The sequence below is a fragment of the Eublepharis macularius genome, chromosome 6 (assembly GCF_028583425.1).
Source record: "Eublepharis macularius isolate TG4126 chromosome 6, MPM_Emac_v1.0, whole genome shotgun sequence".
Classification (NCBI taxonomy): Eukaryota; Metazoa; Chordata; class Lepidosauria; order Squamata; family Eublepharidae; genus Eublepharis; species Eublepharis macularius.
Genome location: NC_072795.1, coordinates 45,009,318 through 45,030,384, shown reverse-complemented (window position 1 = coordinate 45,030,384; position 21,067 = coordinate 45,009,318). Strand labels below are relative to the sequence as shown.

Sequence of the window (21,067 nt, the reverse complement as noted above, 5' to 3'; positions counted from 1 at the left end):
TCTATATAACTCCTGAAATAGGCAGTTAAATAACTGGTAATTGTGACATTCTGTGCTCTAGCTATGTAGAAATCACAGCAGCGCTGATGTATATGAACCCTGGTTGCTGCTTCCAGTTTGTTATACAAAAAGACTACCATTATTGTAACCGCAGCATAATTTAAAGACTTCCCAAAATTCCATTTCTTAGAAATGGAATTAAAATTTCAATGAATTCCAAACAAAAGAATGATGAAATCAGAGCCAAATGACTATCCAGTTTTATCGGGATTGGAGAATACTATCTGTAAGACTGTATACAGAAGCTGAAATAATGGGAAACATTTTGCAAATAGCATTAAACATGTTAGTATATGTGTATCTACCAGGATACAAACACTTTTCCTTTTATGTTGACTGCCAGTCTTCTGAAGATACATCTCTGCCACTAGAGGAAAATTTGCCTTGTGAACAGGCAATTGTTGCCATAAGCAACTTCCACTTAATTTTAGGATAACCAACATTTATGAACACACATATCTAGAAGCGTATAAAGAATTGTCTGGGAGTGACATTCGAGTAGCAAACAGGAAGGGTCAGCAGATGTGGATTCCTTTCAAGATTTGAGACTGCACAATTCATTTGATACAAATATGTTAAACAGGAAAGTTTCTCTTAGACAAGTCTAGCATCACACCATTCCTAAACAGTGCACTTTATTGATGAATTTAGGTTTTCTTTTAAAAAGCAAGACCATACAGTATCTTGTGAGGACTTCTGGCATGAGCTTCCAATAAATACTTTTCTACAGGGAAAAAAAAAGGGCATTTCAAAATATTTATCCCTGAGAGGTATAAGAGTGCCAGTCACTCTTGGCAGAGAAACTATTTACTACATATGAGAAGAGCAAACTTCCATCAGTACAGAGAAATCCCCTGAGTGATCTTTCATTTGGCAGCTGACTTCTACATGCACCTCCCATGGGAACAACGAAAGAATCCCTTCCAACATCACACCATGTTGACGCTATGCCATTTCCAACTGTTCATAATGCTTTTATTTTTTCCTTTGTACAAAAAAATATAAAATTTAAATCCATAGAAAGTATATACTAGCAATGACAAGTTTACATTACACCAATGCAAAGGCGTTAGCTGGGACATTAGTTGTTTTAAGTCTCAGCAATACATGCACAATATAAAATAAAAATTGCTAAAGCTTTTAAATTTATTTTCTAACGAAGATGCCCCACAAAACCATTCCATGGATGACAACAGTAGTATTAGAAGGGCGTGGTACAAACCAAAGGTTTTTTAAAAAAAGAAATTTCCCTTTAGTTCCGACTCTGGTTAAAGACTTTTCAAATCACAATACAAAATACATAGACCAAAACAGAATTTCAAAAGTTGTTAGCACAGGGAACCAATCAGTAGTTTTAAGAATATTTCAACTGTTTCAAAAAATTGTTCCCACCCCACCCACAACCCGTACACGCAAAAGTCAGCTACTTCAGAATTTTTCTTCAAAACTTAGTTAACCAATCACACTCAAAAACTAGTTCTTAGCCAAAGAATAGTGTACAAAAATATTTAAACAGAACAAGAGCATCAATCTTTAATTTGCTTCTGAAGAAAAATTTCTTCCCATATTCAAGGTTTGTTGATTTGTCCCATAAACAAAACTGCACCTGAAGAACAAGAAAATATTATTGCAGATATTTTACTAACTTACACATGACTTGCTGATAAAGAGTGTGCCAGCCTTAAAATTTAGTGTCAGCTACACGCTGCAGGATTTAAATTGATTAATCAAATCACTTTGGCTCCCAGCAATTGAATTAAGAGTTCATTTGGGGCTATTTTGGTCTTGAAGTATCATTGTAAGAAAGAATAAAAGTGCTAGCGCTTGCTTATTGAACTTCAATCTTTACATGTCTTTCAATATCTCACTGGGCATTTACATCCAATTGGGTAACATTCACATTTAAACTCCAATCAATTTGCTATTGAAAGTAAATTAAGTAGGAATTCCTTAAGCCTGTCCAGAGTCATGCAACAAACTGGAGTCTTGGAAAAGTTCTTTTCTTTTTACCTTACCTTTCTCCCCAATTGGGATCCAAAGTGGCTCATACTGTTCTCGCCTCAATTTTATCTTAACAAGAGATAGGTTAGGCTGACACTAGGCTACTGGCCCAAGGCCACCACCAGCAAACTTCCAGGGCAGAGTAGGGATTTGAACTCATGTCTCTCATATCCTAGTCTGACACTAACCTCTATATCATGCTAGCTCCTATAGCTGATTATCCTATAAACCACTGGTTTTGTTTTCCTTCATAAAGGCATCTGAAGTATAAGCCCCAGAGCATCCAATCATTTGGGGGGGGGGGTGGAAGCGACAATAAGGATAACTGTTCAACTTAGTTATTACATATCTAACTATATTTAAACACTTGAGCCCCATTGATTTCAGTGTAGAACTGAAAACACTGGGGCTTAATTTTTTTAAAAAAATCTGAATGTACTACAAGTCACAGCATTATCAAAATGTTGTTAAATACTTCTACTACAATCCCTGCACTATTTGGATAGGTTCCAAGATTCTCCCAAAAGCAACAAAAGACAAACCACAGAATAACACAGCATAACCCTCAGGACTGACTAGGAACAGGGGCGGCACAAGGGTTTGCGGCACTCGCAACCGGCCGGCCGGCCAGGTGCCCCCCCTGAGCGCGCGCGCGCAAGCACACCAGCCTGCATGACATCATGTGTGACATCATCATGGGAGCGCACGCACCGCCGCCAGCCTGATCGCTGCGGCGGGCGGCCTCCGAACTCTCCCGCTCGGTTGCCTGCGCCACCGTAGATGCCTGCCCGCGGCGGCTGCGCCCAGCCGGGGGCTTGTGTTGGCGGCGGCGGCGGCAGCAGCGCGGGGCGAGAGGGATAGGAGGCTGCTGCTCTGTGGCGCGCGCTCCCCCCCCCCCCATGCCTCCACCGGTGCTCCCTCCGGCACCCCGGGCCTGAGGCCACCACCTACCTGGCCTCAATGGGCTCGCCGGCCCTGGCTAGGAAGCAACCAAGCCACACACACTACACTTGCTAAAACAGCTCCCAGCTAGTAAGTCTGCAAAAGCCAACTAAAACAAACTATTTTTAGATATTGGCCTGTGTGTGGATCCAAAAGCAAGGTTGTGTATCTAGTGACAGCTATTCTAAGTCATATCATCTAAGACATCACTAATTTATGCATGTCAATTAAAATAGAAAGAGCAAGAGTCCAATAATACCTATAAGGCTAACAATATTTGTGGTAGGGTATGAGCTTTTGTGAGCCACAGCTCACTTCTCCAGAGGTATTGATGTCTGGTGGCTAGTGGATTTGGTCTGGACATGGAAAAGCTACAACTCAGGAGACTTGTTAAGAAAAAATAAAACAACCTCATGTAAATCACACACATACCAATTCTGGTTTGCTTGTGTGAAGAATGTCAAAGCTGATGGAAACTACGCATATGATCTGCCCCACTGCCCTCCCCCAACCCTCTCAGTACAGAATCCATATGCAGAGGAACTCTTATAGGCTTTAAAAACTTGTCTCTTTTTCGTCGTGTGGATATATTTAACAATCACACAACACAGTAATCTGGAGAATGGTTCCAGGCCAATCTTATGCCCATCCAGCACCCCCTCTGCCAACCTGATCAATTAAGATGAAGGCTGTACGAGGCACACACTGATCCTTGGTGTTCCCGTCTTGAAGCATTTTCCAGTCATGGGGACACTAAAAGAACAGGATGCCTGGCAACTCCATTTTTTATGAAGCTTCTAACTTCCGCTCAACTGATGCTATTCAATAAGATAGGTTACTGCTTCTATTCCACCTCTGTTAGAGGGACTCCAACCCCTCCCATGATAAGGCATGCATATTGGGAGGTTGGGGGATGAGAACAAATAGATCCTCCACCATCTCTCCTGGGTTTGGATAATCTGTAGCCTCCCCATGACCTTGCCACTGGCAAACCACCAAAATAAGAGGTATACCAGACAAGATGCTCGAGTTGCAGTGCTTTTAGTGCTCTTCTAAAAATCTATTTTCAGGTGTTTCAGAGATCCAATGCCAAGCAGGATCCACAGCACCAGGGGAGGGGGATTAAGTTTCCACCTTGTGCCATTATGGTAGTGCAAAAAAGGAGGCTTAATCACTCCTCCTCACATGCTGTGGTCCTAATCAGAATGTTGTCTTGGTACACCAGAGAACTAAGCTGTTGTTTTTTAAGTGCATTCCATTCAAAGACTGGGAGCAGTCCCATGTGGGATGGGTGAAGGAAGAACATGTCATGGTCTTGGTTACTAGGAGACTACAATTATCCTATGGGTCTTCCTTCTGTGGCTGTAGGATTAGAGGATTGCCTTGTAGAATGAGGGGGTGAATTCTGGCCCCACTGTCTCTCCCTTTTTCCCCGTCAGAATTTATTGTTGCCAGCACGCTGCATCTTATGGGACATTTTGCATCATGGAATGTTTAATATATTTAGTATTAAAAAAAATTAAGCTGATTCTTTCAAGATGATTTTATTTCCGCTCCCGGCTTTGATTGTGGCATAAAGGAAAAAGGGATACGGTGGGGAAGTACAGACTGAAGTAATGCTTTGCCAATATACTTTGTTAAAATGTCCCAGCCGCTTACTCTCCTTGTGAGTCATTTTTCTGGGTTAAAAAAGTGTTTTCCCTAAGCAGTTAGCAAATGTGGAGCCTAGAATATCAATTAGAAGAAAAACAGAGCAAAGAAGTGGAGCAAACAGAGGATATGTGTGTTTTGAGGACTGGCCAGTGCTCTTCTTCAGAATCACATAATGTGCCTTTGATGTGCTAAGCTGCCTATGGCTAGGGATGACTGCCAGGAGTCTTCTCCCTCCAGTTTTGGCACTGTTACTTTCCCCATGCACCATATATGTAGATGAGCTAGTAAATTCACTGGCAGAACAGAGGGCCTGTTAGTTTAATTCCTGGCAACAACCCCCTAAGTGTTGAAATCCTTCACAGCTGCCGATTACTGTCTCGTATTTAAAAAAGAAACCTCCTATGAGCAACATAGAAGAGAGGAGTTTCAGGACCTCATTTGATAAGAAAAAAAAGCAGATCTGAAGTGTTTGTCTTTATTGTTCTAAGCTTCAGGCTTCTATCTCCTGGGGAATGCTGTTTGCATTTTTCTAGTCTAAGAATGAAGTCAACATGAAGCTGAACAAGAGAACAGTTTACCTGTAGGATTGTGTCGTATGAAGAACACAAATGGTCTGTCTGCTACAAACCAAGGTGGTGATGACCTGGCTATTAAAATAGCAGCTGGAACAAAGAGAAACAGAATGATTAGTCATCATTTGGTTCTAAATGTAGACCCCCTCCACTTTCTAAAATTTATATTTATGGGGACTGCAATACCAAAGAATCTCACATTAGCAAGACCGATTATCTTTAAACTACATTATTTTAGCACATGACTTGAATGCTCAAGACATTCTGTGGTCTAAGCAGTTATTGAGTGCAACATTTCACAGTTTTGTGTCCAGCTTTAGATTGACTTTGGCATTGTGGAAGAGTATTTCTAAATCTCTGATAAAATGCAGGTTTGCTTCTTGAAACCTGTCAAGTTATTACTGAAAATGGATTGTTCATGCCATTTCAATTGTGCTTTAAAATTAATAAAATCATGTTAAAAGTAACAAACATGTGATTGTTTTAATTGCTTCTTGGTGTTTTGGTAGCAAAACCAGATCAGCTCCTTACTTGTGGCTGCAGAAGCTTTGGTTCCATCTTCACTAACTTCAATTTTTGCTTTTTGTAAGATCTGAGATACATGAAGACTTTCTGTTCCTAGTAGAAATAAGAACACAAGATACATCAACAGATTTACACATGGGTGCACACATATGTACACTCGTCAGAGAAGCCAATTCCTTCTAACTGTGCAAACATATAGCAAGTAAACATTGATGCAAAACATGGTTCTATGTATGTTGTTAGAAGAAAGACAGTGAGCTCTCACATACTGAAGATGTTGCTTGTAAGTGACTGGAAAGCAGTCTGAGCAATGATCAAATAAAGTATGTCGTGATTATGCTTCAGCCATAGCGGAATCCACTTGTTAGTCATAAAAATGCACCAGCAGAACAGCAGTGAAAGAAGGAAGGTAAACACGTCCCTTGCAACTTCAGCATTGCCACCATTTATACAGAACACTCAAACTACCAAATGGCTCTAAGTCCTCTACCCAGATTCTGTTGAGCACTGAAGGACTAACGGCACACACTACTAGTGCTTTATCATTACAATAGTCAAAGTTTTCCTGGGATTCCTATGGGAACAGCTGCCAGCTGGGGGCATGAGTTCTACCGGAATTACAACCGATTTCCAGTTTACAAAGATCTGTTCCCCTTGAGAAAATGGCAGCTTGGGAGGGATTGTATGGCATCCCATCCCCACTGAGCGCCTTCCCACACTCCACTCTCTCTAGGTACTTGCCCACCAAAATCTCCAGGAATAACCCAAATTGCAGTTGGCAATCCTAGATATGGGCATGGTTTAACAGTGCCACAATCCTGATACTATTAATTTCCTTTTTCTTAATTTTAGGGGTAGGGTAGGGGGGGAATTCCAAAAATTAGAAACTTGAATGCAATATTTGAAAAAAAATGCTGTATTCAGTTCAGATTTAAAGTTGTAATGTCTCTCATTAAATGTTTTTTCACTCATGTTTGAGAAACAGCCTTGACATCAAAAAAGTCTGAGAGCTATTATATTATTTAGTTGTGTTATTTACTCTGAATGTATCTTTCTATTAGTCTAATTTAAATTCAAATGTACTGTTTGTTTAAGTTTTATACACGTTTTGTTGTTTTCTTTTTAAATAAAATTTGTAAAAAAAAAATTTTTAAGTCTGATTGTATGCATAAACAGCATAATTTTGTTTAGCAAGCAGGGAGCACTTTCAAAGATTATTTCTGAATAAGTTTGTACTTCATTATCTGTCTGCTCCTCACCATGTATGCTGTAATAAAGCTAGCTCTACTTAAACCCAGAGACTTGAGCTCAACTGGAAAGCTTGCTAAACATGTGTGATCATATCTCCAGACATTTTTAATTTTCTTTAAATGCAGCCACTGTGGAGGCAGTTATGGACTGGGGCTACAGTGCTGGGACATTTATTTTTCAAATTCCCCCCCCCCCCCACACACACACATGCCTCTTTCCTGCCTATCAGGCTAATGACTTCTCAATGAGAGTACTATCTGGGAAACATCAGGGGAAGGGAACAGTTTATTGAATCTTGCAATGTGGTTCCATTCAAAATTGTTTCGAATACATGAAATACTAGTTCTAGAAAGGATGAGCTACAGAGCCAAAGGATAACTCACTCGTTATTTTTGCAAAGTTTGCTTTTGACTGATCAAACATATCTCGAATGCCAAGCTCTCTGAGAGGCTCCTTTAAATCTGTTTCTGCTTCTGCTGTAAACCTGGTAGAAGCAATACAGAAAAGCATCAGACCCAAGAGTGAAAACTTGCTCTGTAATGAAGGATTTGGGGAGGTGGGGGGTGGGGGGTGGGGGGGTAACTATTAATAAATGAAATTAAGAAATAGTACATACTTGGGTAAAATAACCTGCACTCTCTTTTGTACCATAGTTGTCATCCAGCTCTGTATAGTTTTTGTGCTAATATGGGGAATAATAGCAGACAAAGGTGTTGTACTTTCTGTAGGCAGGGCAATCAACATGCTGATACTTTCACCATGGTAGGGCAATTCAATGATATTGTACCATAAGTCATTAGGTGTACTTGTTGTGCCTAAAAGAAAGAAAGAAAAAGAAATTAATGGAAGGGCTAAAGATATAAAGAAAACCTTCAGTTTCCTGTTGCCTAGTGAGATAGCAACTGATGTCTCAGTACCTCAGTTATCTAAGAGTACATAAGTGAAGCTCCAATTTGAATAAGGTACCTGGGAGGAGAGAATAATGTTCAATAACTCCCTAGATGAGAAACATCCAGCTGTCTTCCCCCAAAGCCACCATTCTCACTCCTTGCCTCCTTGGGATGGAGGACAGTATTGGTTAGGCACAGGCAAGCAACAGTGTGGGGACAGAAAGAGGACAGATAGACAAATGGGGAAATAGTAGGGAGGGCACACAGAGTATGATTCTCCCCCCTGCCCCCAGCAACTTCCATGTGTGTGTGCGCGCACACACACACACACACACACACACACACACACACAGAATGTGCCTTTGAAGAAAAGGAGGCAGACAGTATCCTTCTTGCTCTTTAGAGGAAAAAGTTCTCTCAAAGTTTGCAAATCCAGTGATATCTTCAGCCTAGAGATAAGGGAGCTAGTAAATGAAGTTTTAGGAAAAACTACAAGGATAACACATGCCTTTCCTTTTGATCTAAGGATTTAACACTAGACAAGGAGAAATCTCTAGGAAGAGCTTTGTCTTTATATAGCTCTGTTTGGATATGCGTTAGTGCTATAAGGAGACTGGGCCTAGCCGGGAAGTTTGAAATCAAAATTCAGCACTAATATCACCAGGGGAAGTTTAGCACTCTAGCACTGACTTTACATTAAATTGCTTTAATTATTACATTGCTAATTCCGATTCTTTGGCACTCAAGGAGGAAAAAAACCGCTAAAATATTTCAAGTACTTCTTGCATACAAAATGCTTTTCAGGTAGTACTGCAAGCACTTTAAACTAAGAAAAAAGCTTCTGGTGTCAGAGGGTATTCCTAAAGTTTTAACATTAGAAACCATCTGTGGGCAGGAGGATTATGACTTAGATTGGGGCTGTGATGCTGGGAAGAAAGTTTCAGCCTTTCTCCTGCCCCATTTCCTGCTGACAGACATTCCCCTACCACAAACATCTCAGAGCCAAGCTACAAGTGATACGTGACACAGGTTGGACACTTGTCAGCTTCCCTCAAGTTTTGATGGGAAATGTAGGCATCTTGGTCTTGCAGCTTGGCTCTCTGACTGCTGTCCAATGGGCTTTTCAACTGTCACTTGCCAACATTCCACCAAGTTGCCTACATTTCCCATCAAAACTTGAGGGAAACCGACAAATGTCCAACCTGTGTCAGGCGTCACTTGTAGTTTGGCTCATAGTCATGAGAGGAAGGGGGCAGCACTGAGGGAATCACACTTATTCTTTGCATACTGCTGTCATATGGGGAAAATATTCACTTACTTTACAGGGCTGTTGTAAAGATAATATAATGTATGTGGAGTACTTTGAGCACATGTATGGTTCCTTCAGGTGCTAAATATTGCACTCTTTTAAGAGCTATAAAAGGATTTGTCAGTGGCATTTTCTTTAATCAGACTGTTGTGTAATACAGACTTCTTCTAAATTAGGATTTGTATCTACAGTGCAGATACACTATGTAAATACCTAAAATATGTGGAATTATGAGAAGCTTTAGATGCAAGGAACTGGGGGCAGTGAGCCAGTTTCTGGGAGTATGTGTATGGGTTTCTCCAGTTTCCTTAGTGTGTGGCCTATGGGGACTGGGAAGCAACAGCAGACAGGGCAGAGGATCTCTGCTTTAAAACTACAGTTCTCTACAGAACACACTGAGAAGGAAAAGAGCTTATCCTTTCTGCAGAGCCTCTCTCCTATGCTATACCCTAAAAGTCTCTTTGCTGTTAAGACTTTTGAAATGTTCTCTCCCCTTACCCTACATTTGACAAAAATACCAACATGTGCATCATTTGTTCAGCAAGCAAGCATCATCTATTACAACAACGCAACCGATAATTCACAGTTTTGTCAGTTTTTTCTTCATTTATACTTCAGAGTACCAGCAGCCGACATTCACAAGACCGGCTAACTTGATTCCTCCCATTTTGCAAATCAGCATTAAATGTAAATATTTATTTTTTCTATAAGCTCTGGATTTCAACATTGTTAAAACTATTTACAAACCAAATTGGCATGAATTGAAAATACCAAAACATTCAACAGCTTGAATAAGTGTTTCATGGGACTTACTTCCCAGCCATTAAGTTAAGAATTGAGATTTAAGACAGTTTCCAAATGGCTGCATGATCCAGCTAGTACATGCAGCTTCCTTTTAAAAATAGCTGTATTGAGAATATTACCCACCTAAAGCATTTTTATTTGCTTAAGTCAATCTTGTCATGCAATTTGCAGTGCTTAATTTCTGTTCAACTTTCGACAATGAATTGGTGGGGGGAGTACTTTTTATACTTCTACAAATCAAGAGTGTTTTGAGCATACCACATCGGAACACGGACAACTGAGCCAACATAGGTACTTGATAAGCCTTTCCATCAGCTCCAGTAAATGTACGCTTTTTTGTATTTTCTGGCTGAAAACGTGATTTCCACAATCCCTTAAAGTATACTGCATTCACCAACACCAGCCTGGTTAAAGCACTATCGATACCATCAGGTGTTAAGACACTGTTGATCATACCTGAATAAGAAAAGAAAAAGCAAAACTAAGCATCACAAAAAGAATTAAGCATGAAAAGGAATAACAGAAGTAAAACATACTTGGATACCAAATCACATTAAATCAAAGTTGAAACAAGATATAAAAGCTAATCCAACTATGGAGAGCAACTGTGCTGGATTTCAACAAAGCTTCAAGGCAAAATAATCTAGACCTTTACCACATGGTTATTTGCCCCAGACTCAATGCTGTTGGAAAGCAGGCTTTGTTCCAGCTTCTCCACAGTACTGTGGCACATCCTAGGACTTGCTTGGTTTTTCTCCAACCTATTTTCTCCAAATCTATTTTGCTGTAAAGTTTTGAGAAATATCACAGCCAAGTCTAGACAGCTGCTCTGTGGACAGGAGAGTTCAGATTTGTCCTGTCCACACAGCAGCCATTTTCCCTGTTACCATGGCAACCCCCCCTCCAAATCACTAGAGGGTATTTTTTTAAAGAAGGAATTAAGTATCATTCTAACATTACAATCTGTGTATCAGAGTCTCTGAATTCCCAGCTTTCTTTTTTTAAAGAAAGCATTCAGCCCCTTTTGGTGCAGATATATAGTCTCCCTTATATCTGTACAACAAAAGGGACTAGAGGCTTCTTGAAAAAAATAAAAGATGGGAATTTAGATAATTTAATGCACAGATTGTTAGAATGTGATAGTACGGTAACAGTATTTAATTGCCAATGTTTTTTAAAAAGCCCTTGTGATACAGGCATGGCTGCTGCCAGAGGTTAGGACAGGGAAACTTGCCTTATGGAAGCCACATTGGTGCTAAGGTAATTGGGAGCCTCCGCAGCAACTGGTGAGCCACACAAACCTGTCTCCATGAGGAAAACACCCTACTATACTGTGTGTTGTGGAGGCAGGGCCCCTTCAGGTGGAATACAAAAGCTTGATATATAAAACTACATGGGTTTTAAAGGTTCTAGATCGGATGGAAGAGAAAGAAGGGTGAAGTGTTGGAAAAATCAAGAGCACAAGAAATAGAGTGGCTAGAACTACACTGACTTGGATAGCCCAGGTGAGCCTGATCTCGTCAGATCTCAGAAGCTGAGCAGGATTGGACTTGGTTAGTAATTGGATGGGAGACCTCCAACGAAAACCACGGTTGTAGAAGCGGGCAATGTCAAACCACCTCTTAGTCTTTTGCCATTAAAACCTTACCGGGGTCGCCATACACCAGTTATGACTTGAGGGCACTCTCTACCATCAGAACTCTCAGCACCTAGGCCTAGCCTGAAGTTCTTGCCAAATTCTCTTCAAATATGAGTTTGCAACTGCTCAGGGGGAGGGAGGATTTTGTTACATGCAACTCAATCTATTACAGCCTACCTTGGGCCAAATAAACACCCCTTTGCTTCAAGAACATGCTGAGCTTTCTGTGCCCAACAACACTCACGGAACAAATTATTCCACTGGCATTCTATTAACATATGATTTTTTAAAAAGCAGTATTATGTAATATTAAGTAACTTGAAAAAACACTCTGTACACAAGTTATAATCATATTAAACCCCCATCCTGAGCTACATACAACCACTGACAATTGGGGATTTCACCACAAGAGAATCATTAAAGGGGAGAGTTTTTAAACACACAAACAAAACAGGAGCTTTGTAGTGAAGCAGGAAGATATATGATTTTCGCAGAGATTAAGAGAAATGCAGTTTTACAAGATATAAGATTTAATCCAGGGATTAACTCACACTAAAAATGTACAACTGTACATTAACCTCTTCCCCTGCTCCATTAATATTCCCTCATTTGGAGTCATTTTATGAAGTTACCATGTCCTCACACAAAGAAGAATGCCATCAAGGAGCTCAAAGCTCTTCAAATGAGATTTGCATTCGTTATACATTTTGCAACTTGATCTAACATACTTAAAATAGCATGGTCATTGGTTATCAAAATGCTCTTTGTGGGTAAATCACAGTTATCCATCGTGCCCACTGGGTTCCAACGATACCCCAAAATGTCAATATCCAGCAAGCATATACTGAATACAACCACATGCTTCTGTTTTTACTGACTGGATTCTCATCTCATTAGCTGAAAAAAAGAGCAGCAAGAAAATAGGCACTAGAAGCCTACATCCAAGGTAGTTTTACAACAATCCTGTATCATGCAGACTAAAAAGAACCACACACACAGCAAACCAGGAACAGAGTAGATGTTTTTGCAAACACTGAACAATTCCAGAGGTGAATAAAACAGAGAAGTTTAAAAGTACCAAGAGCTCACAAGGCAGATTTGTGAGACCTCAGGTACATTTTGAGATTGCCTAGGAAACTTGTATTACCCTGTTTTATGAGGAGATCAGAGCAAGAGGAGAAAGAAGCCAGGGTTGCCAGGTCGCCCTACCCTAAAACTGGGGGGGGGGGGGGATGCCAGTTCCTCTCTCCTGTGCATGTGCTTTGCAGGACTTCCACGGGTATCACTTCCACTTCAAACCAGGTCTCAGTGGGGCCAATGCTTTATGAATCAGCCCCAAATATAGCATTTTTGCTATGTTTGGGGTCGATTCCAAAAGACTCGGCACCACCAAGCCCCATCATTTGCCATTTAAACCAGTGTGGAGTAAGTGAGCCATTTCGCCATGTGCTCCAGCCAACCTCCCCACACCTTTTCCCTGCTGGCCAGGTGAATGCAGAGGGGAAGTGTCAGCTAGGGGAGGGAGATCCCCTGCTCCTAGTGGGGAGGTGGCAACTGCAGATGAAGCAGGGGAAGAAATAGGAGAAGAAATAGGAGGAGATGTGGCACAGAAGCTAGACTAGGGAGAAAAGACATTGTAGGGGATGGAGAGAAAAGACCGCCAATGTAAGAAGAGGGGGTAGGGAAAAAAGAAGCACAGCCAGAAGGGTGTGGAGAAGGAAGATCAGAGAGGGGACCAAAAGGCTAGGGGTGGGTACATGACCCAAGAAATTGGAGGCAGTGCTGGGAGGGGGACATACAAGGAGGAGGACCAGGTGATAGAGGAGCTAGACAGGCAAGATGATCAGGCAGCAGTTCAAGTGAGGAGAGAAAAGAGCAAGCAAGTAGGGCAAGAGCAAGACCAGGGGAGGAATGAAAAACACGTAACACAGTCAATATATACAGAGCTTTACAAAACAAAAGAGGAAGGCCTCTGATCAAAAGAGTTTAAATTCATGTACTGATGGCAACATAATTATAAATGCTTTAAAGACTTATTAGTAATACTGTTACAAAGAGTAACAAATCGAAATACAAGACAGAAAGCATATACCACCAACGTGGCAAGAAGCGAGTATAACTTTAATATATAAAGAAGGGAATAATCCATTATTACCACAATCATAAAGACCAAGTTCATTATTGAATGTGGACTATAAAATTTTTACAACAATGGCAGAGAGATTAAGAAAATGTATTCCAGATAGAATTCATGAAGATCAAACAGGATTTGTTCCAAAGAGATACATGAGAGGTAACATCAGATATCTGCTTAACGCAATTGAGATTTCAAGGAGGAAAAACAGCTTTTGATAATGTGTCTTAGAAATTGTTGATGAAAGTATTACAATATATGAACTGTGAGATCGAATTTTTCAATTGGATGCAAAGCATTTATATCGATCAGCAAGCCAGAATTTTAGTAAATGGTTCCCTAATGGAGAAAATTGAAATATCCATCAAAAGGAATTCGACAGGGGTGTCCAATATCACACTATTGTTTATTATGGCACTGGAAATGTTGGCTGCGAAAATTAGGCAAGACACTAGAATTGTCAGAATAAAAGGCAAAGAAGAATACAAAAGGAAAGGTTACACGGATTATATTGTATCAGTGACAAAACCAAATATCATTCTGAATGGCAGAAAAGGGTAACTCCAAACAGAAGAAATATAAAACTGAAGATAATCGATACCAAAGAAGAAATTCATAATTATTTATGGATCAAGAAATCATTAAAAATTATTCAAAAACAAGACAGCACTCATATTTTGGGGGATGAACGACTAAGAATATGGTTTCAATGCAGAAATAGATTATCTGCCAACTTCATCACTGATTTCCCCAATTAATGCCTATTACAATATAGTTTCGCTTTGTGTTGAACTCCAAAAATGTTATTAACTATCTTACCAAGTAATATTCTAAAAATACATAGCAAACTATTTAAATATACGGTGACAGCAGCAAGAATAGTATATGCAACAAAATGGAAGGCAGAATGCTGTCCAGATTTGACAGAATGAATGAATAAGCTATACGAATATGCATCAAAAGCAAAATTATCTTACATACATACATTAGAGGCCAATCCTAGAATTTCAGAAGAAATGTAAAGTTTTTTTTATCATTTAGCTGAAAATTAAGAACAACTATCAGTAAAACAGATTAATTATCAAATTTGTAATTAAAATGTTGAATATAAATGTATCTTAATATAAGCAAGTATCATTATATCTCATATAAAGTGTCTTAAGAAATTTAATGAAGGGGATAGTGGGGAGAAATACTTTGTGTTTTATATATTTTGTTATATATAACTGTCTCTGATCTACACAACTATGTTATAAAATCCCTTTTTTCTTTATGTATTACCTCTTACTCTTTTTTTTCTAAATAAAAATAAATTCTATTGCAAAAAAAAAAGTTTATACTCTACATTCCAGCTACAAATTAGGAAAAGGAATAGGAGAGGCCCAGGTGACGATAATAATCAATGTTTTTGTATCACATACCCTTCGTTTCATTTTTTACCCACTGGTTGATAGTGTCAGAGGCACTATTCTGATCCATGAAGTCCACGTTCTTGACACTGCACTGAAACACATCATTGTTCCGTGAAACAAAAGGCACTTCCATTTTCAAGCCACTTTTTGCAAAGACTGCATTTGCAATTGTCACAACATCTTTATTCTTCTTCGACACTATGGCCTTGTTTATCTTCCTTAGTACTTTACCAACTCCTATTTGAAAGACAAAATAAAGGCCCTTTATAAAATGAATAAAGATTAAAATTCTCTCTTTAAAATAAGCAGAAGCAATCATGAAAAGAGTGAAATCAGATTTGGGGTAGGGAAAATCAGATTTAGCAGAGTTTCAAAGCACGTGTACTCAGGAGTTTCAATTACGCTAAAGAAACCTGGCCTCAAGTAGCTTGCTTTATAGAGTCTCAGACCAAAACAAAGCTCATGTTCGAATTTGGGAAAACTCTTTACGATGTGGTCTTCCACTATTATAGCAACTTTTCTAGCATTCAAGCACTGCAGCACCAGAACTGCATGCATGACTCAGTTGTGAAACTGCAGCAGTGATAGATGGCCTTGGGCAAGTCACCAAATTACACAACCATTTCCCAAGCACTTTGGCCATGGCAATACACAGGCTCTTTAGCAACATACAAAACACAGCCAGTATTGTCAGCTGCTTAGTGTGTTGTTAATGGAGATCTCAAACTGATGGCTCTGCTGGTTCATGGTGACAAGTTGCTGGCTTTCCTGGAATATATTAATAGGAAAAATCAAACGGCAGCATGCTCCTATGCTAAGGCGTGACTTAACTAAAACTAATGGAATTCCAATATTCAGGTCTTCAGGGTTTAGAAACAAAATCAGCATATATAATGCATCTTAAAAACCAAAAAGAAAAGCAAGCAACAGGACAGAAATTTTATAGCATGCCTGAAGGAATGCTCACTTTTTGGAAGATTAAGTGAATGAACTACATTTATGTATAGTGCAAGTATCCTGAAACGTGCTCAGAAGCCACAGTTGCATCTGCCAAATATACTCAGCAAGATAAAAGAAGCAACAAGGTCTATTAAGCCCCTGTCAAAGGAGAGGCTCAGACTGGGGAATGAAACTCTGATGCCTGCCAAAGTCAGGAGCACAGCCCGATAGAAGCAAAAGCTTTATCTCTGGAAAGACTGTACTGTTTGATACTGAAACACTAAAGGATCAAAAATATATGAAAAATAAACAAATGGGCGGAGGGTTTAATTTGTCACTAAATGCAAAGGTATTTTACTGAATGACAACTGAAGGCATGTATTAAAGGCTGTCAGTCCCACACAAAGAAACATGTTATGCTTCTCACACAGCCCTGCAATGAAACTCAGTCCTATTTGTTTTGGAAGCAGGACAGTCCTTGTTAAGCTCACTGTGTTTAGCATCAATGCTGAATGCTGTGGTCAAGGATGCCTGCTGGTACAAGAGATAGTGAAGTACTATTTAATATTGCGCTAGACCAAGATAACTGGTTAATGTTCTCAAGCACAGTAAAGACTGGTCTTGCTTGTATCAGTGTATAAATCAAGTAGCTCTCACCTTTCCTGTGATTTTCCACAAGCTAAGCACATAAAGACACCCCCCCCCCCAACACAACAGAAAAGAACTGACCATTGACGCTATATCTCATGACTGTTGTCAGCTGTTTCTTTGTCTTGCCATCAGCACCTAGTTGAAGCATTCCTAGCACCGATGCAATTCCATGGGGAGAAACCACAACATTATCTTTAGGTCTGGTTTTGACCACTTGGTTAAAAACTTGGATCCCAATGTCTGAACCCAGTTCCTCAAGAGACAGAGGGTTCAGCTGGAAGCACATACACACTGACGTCAAAGCAGCAAAGAGAAGGGGAAAATGCCAATTCATGGTTCCTGTCCAGAAGCAACCTAAAAAAAAGAGGGGAGGGAGATAAAAAGCTGTTTAAAAAGGCAATGGTTGAATACACATCAGATCTACATGTTACTCATTTGTGGCTGCTGTTCACAAACTGAAAGCCATGAATAAGATATCCTGTTCTGGCAAACTTCACCAGCTCCCAGTTCCAGACCTTAAATTCAATTCTCTTACAGTGTCAGACTTAACAAGTGGACATGCTGTCAGTGCTATCGAGTCATATTACTATTTTAGGATGTGGGCTACACGCCAGTAGGAAATAAAGCAAGGCCAGATTCTATACATGCAACACTTAAAACCACAATTGCTGCCAAAACAGAGAAGTGGCTAGGATTCTGTACTGCCATATAATATACATGGAAGCATAAAAACAAAACATTTGTCTAAAAAATTCACCAACTCATGTGCCACTGCATGCCAGAAATATCATAGCATACTGAAGTGGAAATCATAATTTGCTTTTTAATATATGCTTCTGTAGCAATTAAAATGTAATTCTGATGGTTGTTGGGGGTTTTCCGGGCTGTATTGCCGTGGTCTTGGCATTGTAGTTTCTGACGTTTCGCCAGCAGCTGTGGCTGGCATCTTCAGAGGTGTAGCACCAAAAGACAGAGATCTCTCAGTGTCAGGACACTGAGAGATCTCTGTCTTTTGGTGCTACACCTCTGAAGATGCCAGCCACAGCTGCTGGCGAAACGTCAGAAACTACAATGCCAAGACCACGGCAATACAGCCCGGAAAACCCCCAACAACCATCGTTCTCCGGCCGTGAAAGCCTTCGACAAAATGTAATTCTGTTTTATAATCTTGTGTATATCTGGGCAAAGACTGAAGAAAAATAAGACAAGGTCCTTCTGTCCTCAAGATACAGGGACCTAGAAACTATATAAGGAGATAATTAGATCTTGGGCTTCTACTCATCATCACTTAGTCTTGAATGCACTGAAAACTACAGCATACGCTTACACAGCCTGCCTTCTAGAAGTGATGTGGGTAGCTTGTCCCCTCCTTAGCTCCATTCAAGATCAAGAACTTGCATCTATGTCCTGTAAGATAGAGCCAAGGAGAAAGATGGAGTGTCTACAGACACTGCTGTTGGCCATTGCTTCAGATCTCTTATCTTCCCTTCCCCTTGGTACTTACTTATGCATCTTGCTACTTACTGCACCCAGAATCCCCAGGTGGCAGCAGATAAATACACTCTGATCTGCTACAGTGGCCTATTGTCTTCCTTGTGTGTGAATGTGTCAAAAGCAGCTCAGAGCCAACCACATTTCATTCCTGCCATTAGGGAAGAGCGAAATGTTCTTTGCTCCCTATCATTCTTCCAACCTGAAAACCTTGAGAAAATTTCAAAGTGCGTTCTACAAAATAAATGCAGCAGCTGGTTGCCAAGGTCTCCTCTGCTTCTACCATTAAGTGCCTGGAGTGAAAAAGAAATGCTACTACACTGAGTGCAATTAATATTCTTCAGCAGCTGCCTCCCTGTTCGCCACACCACTACAGCTACCATTCCAGCAATAATGTCAAATGCCCAGGAGAATGGGATGATGACAGGAAAATGGAGCCAACGGATGGAGCATCTCCCTGAGCCCTCAAATGGAATTTTCTAACCTCTATCTCCTATTTCACATTTAAGAAAAAAGAGCCTAGAAACCGGAGTTCTTCCAGGATGAAATTACTTTGCTGAATTCAGACTTCTGTTCATTTACAACTTCGCAGAAAATGACACTGTCACAACTATCCTAGGTTCCAAAACATTTTTTTACAAACTGATACGGGTGTTCCTTCTTCTGCCAGATTTGAATGAAGCCATTTTGTGAACTGACCAGTCACTTCAACTCATCAAAAAACTGCCCGAGGTCCCTTCCATAAGCAAAGGGAAGTGATGAGCTGGAATAGCTGGAAAGCTAACAGTAGCCTCACAATGTTTATGGCAGGAAACAATCACAAAAGAATTAACATGACCTTAAGAACACAAGACACCCCCACTCTTTTTTTACATTTTAGTAAGGAATCATCAACATCATCCACAAAAGCCAGGGCAGGGGGAACCTCTTCAACAATGCACAAATGCACAATGCACAAAGCCAGTCTGGTGTAGCAGTTAAGAGCAGCAGGACTCTAATATGGAGAACCAGGTTCCTTCACTTGAAGCCAGCTGGGTGATCTTCCATCAGTTACAGCACTCTTGGAGCTCTCTCAGCCCCACCTACCTCACAGGGTGATTGTTGTGGGGATAATTATAACACTTTGTAAACCACCACTCTAAGTGGGCGTTAAGTTGTCCTGAAGGGCAGTATATAAATCGAATGTTGTTATTACTAAGCTTCAAAGTTTCAAGTCTCAAGAAAATGGCTTAGCAAATGTGTCAGACAAAAGAATTACCCTTATCAGTGGAAAATCCCTTTCAACGTCTTTTTTGGGAATGCCCATTTTTTCCCTCAGAGCGGGTAGGTTATTATGACGCAATGTGGAACATCCTGGGTTAAAGTGGAAGGGAAAAGAGAGGAAACGTTTTCCCCACTAAGATTTGTATTGTTTTCTACACCAAATATATACACCAAATATAACAACAAGCCTCACGTAACCCTCCCTCCTGTCACTATAGCCCATCAAGAAGAAGAAAAAGGAAAGAGATTGAAAGAGAAAGAAATAACTGCACACAGACAACAGGGAGTAGAAATTTTAAAAATTAAAAAAGCAGGGTGAGACTGGGGGGGGATAAGAAGCAGCAATATGGATCTAGTTAACAAAGAGTACAAATTGAAGATGAAGTATCACTGCTCAAGGTGATACAAAAAATCTTGCCAAATGGAGATCGGACCTTTGGACACTTACCGTGAAGGGTCCTTCTCCTCTGAGTGCAGGAGGACATCTTGGGTTGTTTCCTTTTGCCCAATCAGGGAGGCAGGAAGTCAAAAAAATAGCTCTTCCTCTTCCTCTTGGAGCCTAGGACGCCCCCTTGTTCCAGTTCTGGTGACTCCACAAAGCAGTAGAAGAAAAAACTATCAAATACTAGAACTTTCAAGAAGAAAATACTTGCACCCGACCCGAAAAAGGAAAAACTTAGTCGGTGTGCAGAACTATGTTAAGTAAAAAACAGTGAGAAAAAACGACTGCGGCATGTTGAGAGCGGAAGGAGAGACAGGAAATTCCAGCCGGAAAGGTGTTGTTTATAAGGAAGTATCAGAGAGGAGTAACAGGAGACGGGGGAGCCTGGGAGGGGCAAGATGTCCTCCTGCACTCAGAGGAGAAGGACCCTTCACGGTAAGTGTCCAAAGGTCCGTTCTCCCTCTGAGGCGGAGGACATCTTGGGTACTCCCAAAGCAGTTAGTCTTCTCCGGGTGGGAGAGGCTCCCCGTCGAACATCACGTGCTGGAGAACTCTCCTTCCGAAGGCAGCGTCCGCTGAATTGAAAATGTTCATTTTGTAGTGTCTGACAAATGTGGAAATTGATGACCAGGTGGCTGCCTTGCAAACCTCTTCCACGGAGGCGTCCTTGAGGAATGCTGCGTTAGTTGCCGCGCTTCTCGCCGAATGAGCAGTAATTCCCTGAGGCACGTCTCTGTTGCACGCCTTGTACGCTTCCATGATGCAGGACCGAATGTTCCTCCCAATGGCTGCCGAGGACATCTTCTTCCCTTGGTTGGGAGGAGAAATATTGATGAAGAGCGAGTCGGAACACCTGATAGATTCAGTCCTAGATAGGTACGACTTGAGGACTCTACGAACGTCGAGGGTATGCCAGTCCCTTTCCTTAGGATGAGAAGGGTTAGGGCAGAAGGATGGCAGATTGATCTCCTGAGCCCTATGGAATCTGGAACAGGATTTGGGAACAAAGGTGGGGTCAGTCCTGAGAACCACTTTATCCCGGTGAAAAATGCACAGGTTGGGCTTGATTGACAGAGCCCCCAGTTCCGA

The 21,067-nt window shown here is 40.7% G+C and overlaps 1 protein-coding gene across 3 annotated transcripts in view; it reads right to left on the bottom strand.

Moving 5' to 3' along the window:
- Positions 1–1,010: 1,010 nt before the first annotated feature.
- The window catches only part of SERPINE2 (serpin family E member 2), a 44,483-nt gene continuing 24,426 nt past the window's right edge, over positions 1,011–21,067 (bottom strand). For all 3 annotated transcript variants that reach the window (XM_054982655.1, XM_054982657.1, XM_054982656.1), the window contains exons 2-9: positions 16,861–17,136; positions 15,202–15,429; positions 10,266–10,463; positions 7,621–7,819; positions 7,388–7,488; positions 5,760–5,846; positions 5,235–5,318; positions 1,011–1,666 (exon numbers count right to left, since the gene is read on the bottom strand). In XM_054982655.1, coding sequence (XP_054838630.1) covers positions 1,629–1,666; positions 5,235–5,318; positions 5,760–5,846; positions 7,388–7,488; positions 7,621–7,819; positions 10,266–10,463; positions 15,202–15,429; positions 16,861–17,116 — 1,191 coding nt within the window. In that variant the 5' untranslated portion in view covers positions 17,117–17,136 and the 3' untranslated portion in view covers positions 1,011–1,628. The remainder of the gene's footprint in view (positions 1,667–5,234; positions 5,319–5,759; positions 5,847–7,387; positions 7,489–7,620; positions 7,820–10,265; positions 10,464–15,201; positions 15,430–16,860; positions 17,137–21,067) is intronic.